General features: G+C 39.5%; 1 protein-coding gene across 1 annotated transcript in view; it reads right to left on the bottom strand.

The window, feature by feature from the left end:
- The window catches only part of HELRODRAFT_179844 (hypothetical protein), a gene marked incomplete at both ends in the record, with an annotated part of 7,752 nt that extends 1,093 nt beyond the window's left edge, over nucleotides 1-6,659 (bottom strand). Inside the window, 11 exons of the mRNA XM_009028647.1 lie at nucleotides 1-269; nucleotides 464-1,313; nucleotides 1,850-2,489; nucleotides 2,617-2,840; nucleotides 3,209-3,366; nucleotides 3,660-3,760; nucleotides 3,855-3,972; nucleotides 4,588-4,881; nucleotides 5,240-5,380; nucleotides 5,686-5,882; nucleotides 6,620-6,659. The exon at nucleotides 1-269 is cut by the window's left edge and continues 1,093 nt beyond it. Of these exons, the coding sequence (XP_009026895.1) occupies nucleotides 1-269; nucleotides 464-1,313; nucleotides 1,850-2,489; nucleotides 2,617-2,840; nucleotides 3,209-3,366; nucleotides 3,660-3,760; nucleotides 3,855-3,972; nucleotides 4,588-4,881; nucleotides 5,240-5,380; nucleotides 5,686-5,882; nucleotides 6,620-6,659 (3,032 nt within the window). The remainder of the gene's footprint in view (nucleotides 270-463; nucleotides 1,314-1,849; nucleotides 2,490-2,616; nucleotides 2,841-3,208; nucleotides 3,367-3,659; nucleotides 3,761-3,854; nucleotides 3,973-4,587; nucleotides 4,882-5,239; nucleotides 5,381-5,685; nucleotides 5,883-6,619) is intronic.
- Nucleotides 6,660-10,000: the final 3,341 nt, after the last annotated feature.

The raw sequence follows: 10,000 nt of genomic DNA, 5'->3' as shown, positions 1-10,000 counted from the left end.
GACGACGACGACGATTTTTCCGATACGATCCTTTTTGATTGAGCTCGTGATGTGGTGGTAGTGGCGATGGTGGTGGTGGCTATGGTGGTGGTGATGGTTGTTTTTGGTGGTAAGAATGATGAAGATGACGATGGAAGGTGGCGTGTGCCGATGTGGATGTTCGAATTATTTTTCTGTTTGCTACTCAAGATACCAGAGTTAATGCTGACGTCATCCTCCTCCTCCATCGTGACGTCACCGGAAACTTTTTCAATCTTCTCACTATAACTCTGTGGAATAAATTTTGACAAACTTTTCTGACTGGTGGAAACTTTTATCACCGAGAAGACATTTAAAGGAGTTTTGCAGTGGTTTGTTTGGTACTCTCATTAAATGCAATAAAGGTCAAATAATATCATCATCCCACAACACAACCGCCACCATCCTCGCCATCATCATTATCACAGCCTCAAAAGATACTCACCTCATCCAGGCAGATGGACACCCCAGAAAACCTCCTACTGAATCTCACATTCCTGGGGTGAAACAAGCCCTTCGTGCCCTCCAGTCTGTGAATTTCAACCAGAAAAACCTCCGTGAGTACCCTGATAATGTTGTTCAATAATTTCTCAGCCCACACAGTTTTTCTCGCGTTCTGATTGGCTGGAAGAACTGGCGGTATGTTCTTATTGGCCGAAAGAACCGCTAACATGTTCTGATTGGTTGAGGTAGCTGGTGACGTCTGCATCGTGGGCGGAGTAGCGTCATCATTCATTATCTTGGCTTCATCTTTCTTGTCGTTGGCATCGGCAGGACTCAGATGTAATCTCGCCACAAACGCTCGCGGCTTGATCTTACATCTCTTCCTCACCTTTGCCTTTGCGACCGCAGCTCCTGACGACTTCTCGACTTCTTTCAACTTCTCAAACAGCAGCGCTATGCCCCAAAGATCCTTTCCGTCAGCAGCAGATGTTTTATCAGTGCGGTTGCTTGGCCCAACAGCAGCAGTATGATGCTGCCGGCAATCACTTTCAGTTGCCCTATCTATTAGGGGTACAGAAGGCCCTTCGCTCAAGGCAAGTATCCGTTGGGAGTCACTTGAATCTAACGTCTGAGACCCTCTGTTGGCAGAAGATGATAGTGATGTATTCGGGTTAGTAGCCAGAGAGTTATTCAAAATATTTTTCCCTACATCATCACCAACAGCCACAACGGCAGCATTATCGTGGTTGTTAACGCCGCCCCCACTACGACAAGGAGGTAGCCACTGTTGCGATTTGCACGAGGTGGATGCCCTTCTGAGGGCCCTGGTGATTCTGCTGAGAACGAAGGGGCTGACGTTGTGGGTGATGTTATGGCTCAGAAGGAAGGGATCCTGGACGTTCATCACTGTTTTCTGTCAATCAAACAATCAATCAATCAATCAATCAATCAATCAACCCCAACCAACCAACCAACCTTAAACTGGATGGCGCCATCGCAATCCTCCCACTTCACCATTTGCCCCCTCCTCAAGTTCAGGTAGCCCTTGTTGAAATCAACAGCAGAGTAAAACTCAAAAAACCCAAACAATAAATCCCCTAGTGATGATGATGATGGTGGTAGCGATGGTAACGTCGGTGGCGACGACGACGATAGAAGTGGTGCTGCTGCTTTCGATGGTGATGATGGTGGTACCACCAATGGTGGTACCTCGGTTAATGGTGTATGATGGCGCTTTAAAGACAACCTAGGCGCTGGTATTGGTGGCGGAGTATTTGTTCTTGTTGATATTGTTGGTGTTGCTGTTGTTGTTGTTGCTGCTGCTGATGTAGCATTAGTAGTAGTAGTAGTAGTAGTTGTTGTTATTGCATAATCGTCAACAACAAACTTGGCCTTTGGTGATGATAAATGAGGTAATGCAGACGACGACGAGTTGAAACCATCCACCTCATCATCGTCATCAGAATCTCCACCATCTTCATCATCATCGTCGTCACAGTCGTCATCATCATCGCCGCTATCATCATCATCATCATCCCGGTTTCTAACACCAACACCATTGCTTCCGTCATCATAATCATAAGACATGGATATGATTCTTGCGTCTTCGTTATCGTCCTCATCATCATCATCCTCATCATCATTCTCGATAGCATTACCATTTTCGTCATCATCATTCTCATCGTCGTCGTCGTCGTCATCATTCTCATCGTCGTCGTCGTATTTGCAGTTAGAATCATCATCATCATCATTTCCACAGATTTGATCATCATCTTCTTCTTCTTCATCGTCATCTTCTTCATTATCACATTTGACGTCATCTTTATCTTCAGCGTCGCTAACAGCAGTAACAGCTGCGGTGGCATCATCGCCGTCACCACAAATTGAAGCTACGCCGGCGACCACTAAAGCTTCCTGAACAGATTTGGTTGGAGGGCTGATGATGTTGTTACCTGCTGCTGTGGACAGCAAGTGTGATGGATCGAACGAGAAGGAGCAATCCCATCCGTCAACTGACTGCTTCGTAGCTGGATTGATGGATGGATGGATGAATGGAATAGACGAATGAATGAAATAATTAATAAATGAATGAATTGATGAATGAATTGAAGAATGAATAGATGAATGAAACGGCACCAACAAAACCCCACCAACCGCTAATGTTCGACATCTCCTCAAATGACCTCAACCCCAACCTGACCCTGAGGTAGAACCAGACGAGCATGTAAAGAGCGTAGTGGGTCAAATTGGGACCGCCATTGACGTTACCAGCGATGTCATTGACCTTCGCCCACTGGCGAATCACGAAGCAGAGAGGTCGAAATGAGGTCACCACTTGACCTAGATGCTTGAGGATCCGTGTGTTCTGCATGGCTAACCTGCGCGGGCGCGGTTTGGTGTGAAACATGATGTCAACCAATCAGAAAATGTTTGATGATTGATTGAAATATGTAAGCAGGCATAAAAATCAGAAGAGGGTTCAATTGGAAAACCGCGCGTAAATAAATATTTCATCAACAAACCGATCCACCAGGGCATAAAGATTAATGTATTAGTGAAATATCGCATAATCAATCAACCAACCAGCCAACAGACCAACCAACCAACCAGCCAACAGACCAACCAACCCACTGACCAACCAGCCAACAGACCAACCAACCCACTGACCAACCAGCCAACAGACCAACCAACCCACTGACCAACCAGCCAACAGACCAACCAACCCACTGACCAATTATTAAATGACAAGTCACATTTCAAACTGGAGCCAATCCACTTCGAGGTGAACTTTATGAGTGGGCACCTCTTGCTATGGATGGGCAGAACTTCAGTGAACTCACCACATGACCTACTTAACTGGTTCCTTATTCGCCGCATTATTGGCTTTATGTAGGTCAGGTCGGACTAAAAATAGAGAAAGAAAGAAAGTATTGTGGTGTTACAACTTTGAAATGAACATTCCAGAAATTCACATTACATGAATATGATAAGTGAGTGAAAGGATCTCCGTACAATCAGGTACTTCCAACCATCTTGTTGGTGATGAATATGATGATGAAATAATACAATGATGATCGTGATAAAACCCAACAAAAAGAAAATGTTCGAAGAATTGAATGAAGCAATGTACCCATAAATTTATTTATACTATGTAACTAAATAATAATCGCATCAACATCGTCGTCGTCGTGACCTACATTTCGATTTAGGTCAATATCCATGAATAGGTCAAGGTCACATCCTTTCACCCCCATGCCATTGGCTGATGAGCCGAATATGGAAACTGGGTCAGAATTGTCTGCAGATGAGGAAACAGCGTCAGAAGCATTATAAAATCTTTGTGACGTCAACTTTTAACTTCAAACAACCACAACAACAACAACAACAACAACCTGCATTAGAGAACGGCCTCAGTATGACCTTCAACCTCTCCTTGACCTTCGACCTCTGGATTAGATCTTGCTCTGTCAACTGCAACAACGCCACTAGTGTTAGCATCTGATCCGGCACCTGTTATTATTATTATTATTATTATTATTTTCTCAATCAATCCATACATCAACCAGCCAACTAAACAACCAATCAATCAACCAATCAGCCAGCCAGACAGCAATCAATCAATGAACTAGCCAACCAGCCAACCAACTAACTAACCGAATCGCATTTCAGCAAGCATCGTATAAGGTCATCCAGTTTAGCCTTTTCCTCCTCCTCCTCCTCCTCCTCCTCCTCCTCCTCATCATCATCGTCGTCGTTAATGACGTCATTGCATCGTTTTTGTTTATTGTAGAAATGTTGTTGTTTGTTGTGATTTCTAAATGCTGATCTGCGTGGGTATTGTTGTTGTTGTTGTTCTTGATAATGCAGGCTTCGTCGTAGATATCTTGGTAGGAATTGTTGTTGTTGCTGCTGCTGTTGTTGTTGTTGCGGTTGTTGTTGTTGCAGTTGTGAGAGATGTTGACGCTGATGTTTTTGTTGATCTGCCTTGGAACGTTTTATTATTCTAATGCTGCCTGGCTGTTTCGTTTGTTTTTGTTGATGTTGCCGTTGTTGTTGCTGCTGCTGCTGCTGCTGATGTTGACGTTGTTGTTGTTGCTGCTGCTGATGTTGTTGGATGTGGCTAACTGTCACTTCAGATACCTGCGATGGAGGAGAGGTAGCTGTGTTGTTGTCACTCTGATGACGCATATGTTGTTGTTGTTTGTTTTTTGTCTTTCGTTGATGTTGTTGTAACTTATGCTGCAGTTTAGTAAACCTTTCATTGAATTGAGAGTCCTGTTGGACATTACGACGTTGTCTTTGTTGTTGTTGCTGCTGCTGCTGTTGTTGTTGCTGCTGCTGACTTTGTTGTTGCAGTTGTGGTTGTTGTTGGTTTTTAATCTGAGAAGTTTGTTGAGAACTTTTACTAATACCATTCAACTGTTGTTGTTGTGGTTGTTGTGGTCTATTTCGTGGCTGTCTTTGTGGTTGTTCTTGCTTTTGTTTCTGCTGTAAATGATATAACTATTAATATTACTGTTAATAAATAGAGCAGCCAGAACTGCACCAACAAAACTGATGTTGGTATCACTTATGTATCTCAAGAGCTGATAATGCACTGCATTCGTCTGTGAGAACAAGAGAGTGAATGAAAGAGAGAAAAGAAAAGGAGAGAGAGAGAGAGAGAGAGAGAAAGAAAGATAATAGAAATATAAAAAAGTAATAATCCTCTTGCATTCAAATAACCAATCAAACAAACAAGCAAACAAACAAACACAAATAACGATCAGAGACATACCTTGCCACCACGTTCTTCAACTCCAGAACTCAAAGTTCTCGGCCGGACGGTGACCTTGACGTCACCTTCGACCTTGTAGATGTCATTGGATAAAAAGGCACAACACGCACTCGAGTCATCAAACTCCACTATGCCAAATTTCTGTGTCAGGGGAGGATGTTGTGGATACTTTTGATGGTGATGGATGGAAATAACAAAAAAAAAGATAGTTATACAGTGATGAAGAAGTTTGAAAAATGTTAAAATGATGAACTATTTATGTCACTCGTGTTCAAAATAGGTGTAAAACCATCCTTCAAAATCATCAGTACACAACTTATAACTATTGGAAAATAAAAAATACATCCAGTTCAACAGAATTGAATGAGATTACAATGTCCCCACATAACTAATCATCACTAATCATTAAAATTATTCACCCTAAATCAAAACCCTGTCCCTCCTACCTTGACATTGTTCACGAAAAGACTTTTCAAAGAGCCAAACCCCTGAACAAAAGTTCGGAGTTTATCGATTTCGATGTTGGTCGAGCTGCCCTGCCAGCTGATGTGAGCACTGTGAGTCTGCCTGTTCCTCTCCACCTCTGCTTGTTTCACTAACTTCAGGTGCCTCTTGCCCTTAATGTGGCTCTCCATTGCAGTTTCTGGTTTTAAATAATTTTTTTGTTTTTTTTTTTATGAGAAATTAAGTAAGAAATAAAATAGAAATATTTGAAAATTTGATAATTCCCACATTAAAGTTTTAGAATAATATGTAAAAATTAAATTGAACTATTAAATAAAGTAATATTAGTAATTTAGTAAATAATATTCGCTAAAAATTACAGTTTTGACTTTTTAATTTAATGGAATCTTAAATAAAAATGAAATAAGTACTTTTTAAATTAAAATGTTTGAGTTACTTTAAGATTTAATTTGGGAATGAGCAGAAATTTTCATTTATTTATATATTATTTGTATTGTGCGTGAATTCATATTCAATTTGGATTTGGTCAATTGCAATTCAGATTTAGTAACTAGGCTGGATTATTTAATTAATAAATAAATAACTAATGATCAAATACAAATCAAATTTAAACTTTAAATTTTTTTTAAATTTTAAAGAAAGTATCAGGTTTTGACTTTTTGATAGAAATTTAAATTAGAGAATGTTTTTGTCCGTTTTTAAAATTAAAATAAAATAAAATATAATAATTGATTAAAAATTAATTTTAATATTAAATTAAAAATTTTTTAAAGGATATAATAATTTATTTAATTTTTCTAATGAATCAATTCAATGTAAGTATATAAATAAAGTCTTAATTAAAAGGTGTAGTAAGGTAAGCCTTAAATTTAAAAAAAATAATATTCTTTAGTATCTTTTTACACTTTTACAGACCTGATGAAATGGGAACCTGACAGACATCGCACTTGAGCATTTTAAAAATTTTTTCATCAGAAATCAATCCCTTCAAATTTAATTGAAACGTCTTTTCCTAGCTTTTAAAAATCCGTAAAACTGAAAAACGAATTATGAAAACAATAACAAAACGCATTATCGCTAACGTACTTTTATTTTTTATCTATTTTTGTTTTAATGATCTATGGTCTTCACAAATGTTTGCGAGATTTTTGTCTAAATGTTCATTTTTAACGATAAAAATAAGTCTTTTCATGAATATATATATATATTACCTTTAATTATTGCTTGCTTTAAAAGTATAATTAATTATTCAGAATAACAACTAATAAGTTTAAAACACGGATATATATATAATATATCCGTGATTTAAAACCACACGGATTATATCCCTCGATCCCATATTTGCTTGACTCGTTTCTAAATCTCAAGTAAAACCCGTTTGAAAGTTATGAAATGTGTAAAATTGGCTTCAAATCACAGTGGTTTAAAAGAAATTGTTGTATTTTGCCTCTTTTATAAATATATATTTAACTTAGCCGTGTAATGCATAAAAAGTTATTAACATAATATTTAGATAATGCACATTTAACGTTGAATTCTGTATCCATGATTTTATATATATATATATATATATATATATATATATATATATATATATATATATATATGCCTGTATCTGACGTGTCGGGCTTAAAATTACATGAGAAAAATATCCCGAAATTACTAGAATTGAGTGTAAAAATTACTATTATTTTCAACAACTTTTAAATTTCTCTTCTCTAAAATTCTCTTCTCTAAAATTCTCTTCTTATTACTTCTTCTTATTACTTATTACTTCACTACTACAATATACGGCGAAAGTTTTGTATTTGAGAAATTTTTTCATTAACTCAGATTCGATTCATTACACATTCGAATGTTACTGAGAGGAGGAACACGACACAAGAGATTATTACTTCATTTCCTTCGTAAATTTTGGACAAAAAAGAATTGCTAATGTTCGGATAAAATTAAAATTAACAATTGCAATCAATCATATTTAAAAAAACACATCACTTAATAATAATTTCTACACAATTCTTTATAGACCTGACAAAACGAAACGTTAAACACGGTGACAAAACAATGTAGAGGAGGGACATTGAAATGGATTGGTCAGTTTTCCATAAAGGGTAGCAATCTTCCTTGATGGGCTTGCCTAACGGGCGTGCTGACGGCTGTCATCTTCTGCGCTATGGCAAGTTTTTTGATGCAGGCGTCAACAGGGCTGGGCAGAAGTTTTATATTTTTACCTTTTACCGACGACGATTCTGTATCCTTTTGTGCTACTTCGACGTTATTCTTCGTCAACTTATCTGTCTGAATGCTTTCTGATTTTGGTGAAAATTTTTCGGCATCAGCAGCATCTTGAACGTTGGAATGTTCTGGAAGCGATTCGACGATTGTGTGGTCGTGTGTGGTCGGTTGTAGAGAGATTGGAACTATGCTGAGACTGTCTGGCATTAATTGAGCTATTTCGTTCATATCCGTGACGGTATCTTGTTGATGGTTTGCTTCGGGAATGTAGAATGTTGGATGTCTGCAGTCGTACATGCTAACATCCTGAGGAGAGTAATTTGGAACGCTTTCTAGGAGTGGCGAAACTTGAGATAAGAATGCGTTGTTGTTGTTGGTGGTGGTGGTGGTGATGATGTTTATGTTATTGCAGTTGCTATTGCTGTTTAGAATTTGTTGGCTGTTGGTCCAAGTAGTTGTGGCACTTTGGAATCTCATGATCGTTTCATTCGGAAAGTTGTTGTTGGGTTGTTGTTTGGAAGTGGCATGTTCAATAGGAGTGTTGTTGTTGTGTTGTTGTTTGAAAGTGGCATGTTCAATAGGAGTGTTGTTGTTGTGTTGTTGTTTGGAAGTGGCATGTTCAGTAGGAATGTTGTTGTTGTTGTGTTGTTCTTTGGACGTGGCGTTATCAATAGGAATGTTGTTGTTGTGTTGTTGTTTGGAAGTGGCATGTTCATAAGGCGGAGGTGGATGCAGTTTCTGACTGGATTTTAAAAGCTGTTGCTTTAAAATATTGTTGAGAAAGTCGTTGTTGAAGTTGTTAGCAGGCCCGTCACACGCCTCAGCTCTGTTGGGCTGGTTGTCTTCCATGCTGTTGTACTGGGGACTAGAAAAATATTTCTGTGGCGTCGTCTGTTCCAGTGCGTTCAGCTGAAGGTTGAAATTTCGACTTCCATCATCACCATCGTACAGGGGACCTGCGTCCAATTCCCCACCACTGAAAATATGTCCGCCATCAAAATCGTTGCCCTCGCCGGCCCCCTCATCATTATTGCCTGCCTCACAATTGCTAACATCGTCACCATCATCTCCAGGGCAGTTGAAATTTTCGAACTGTACGTCAACGAGATTCATACTCGGCGGACTCCTTAGACCAGCGGACTCAAGCAAAATCGCCCTTGCAACATCAGATTGGAGGACGTCAATCTTGTAGCGAGACTGTTGCTTCAACATTGCCGAGACATCTGTGCTCGGCTGCAAAAAGAGTGGTTGGTTGAAAGATGAGGCCCTGTTCACCTGAACCACGGGTGAAAAAAATGATGTGGCGTTTTGTACCATCGAGCCGGCTCTGGAAATTTGGGTTCTTTTCAAGTTCGGCCCTTCGGTTAACACTTTCAAATTAGGCCCTTCACCTAAAAATTGCGATTGCTGCAGTGGGTGAGTTTGGGGGAGATTTAACTTTGCCAGGGGTGTTTGGGTCTGCTCAGAATTGAGTGGATTTTGAAAAAATGGAGTGGGTAGGAGAGAAAGATTTGGAGGTTGCCGCAGGGAGATCGATCTTGTGACGTCTTTCACGGGGGTCGTAGTGGAGGAGTTGGGCTGGCACTGGTCCAAACTGCACTTCCGCCTTGGTTTCTGTGAATAGGGGCGTGAAATTGTTCAATGGGAATTTAATGTACAACAGCTGCTACGGTTTATTCGAGTGAAATTATTACAAAAATAAACAACGAATGCAACCGTAATGATTGTAATGATTGACAACGCATCATGGTTATGAAGTAAGTAAAAAACAAACCATGAGCATTCTGTCTTTGATCATTTGTTGATGTTGTTGTATGAACCGCTGTTGGAGGGCAAGTAGTTGTTGTTGCTGCTGTTGTTGATGTTGTTGTAACGTTAGCTGTGGCGGCAACTGTTGTTGCTGATGGGTTAGTTGATGTTTCAGCAACTGTTGTTGTTGTTGCTGCTGCTGCTGTTGTTGTTGTTGTTGCTGCTGTTGTTGTTGTTGCGGTAGATGTTGCACGATTTGTTGTTGCGGTCCTACTTGCTGTTGTAAATTTTGTTGCTTCTGCAGTTCAAGTT

The sequence above is a fragment of the Helobdella robusta genome (genome assembly GCF_000326865.2).
Source record: "Helobdella robusta unplaced genomic scaffold HELROscaffold_57, whole genome shotgun sequence".
In the NCBI taxonomy this organism is placed as follows: Eukaryota; Metazoa; Annelida; class Clitellata; order Rhynchobdellida; family Glossiphoniidae; genus Helobdella; species Helobdella robusta.
The sequence above is the reverse complement of the archived record's forward strand: the minus strand, read 5'-3'. Positions and strand labels throughout refer to the sequence as shown.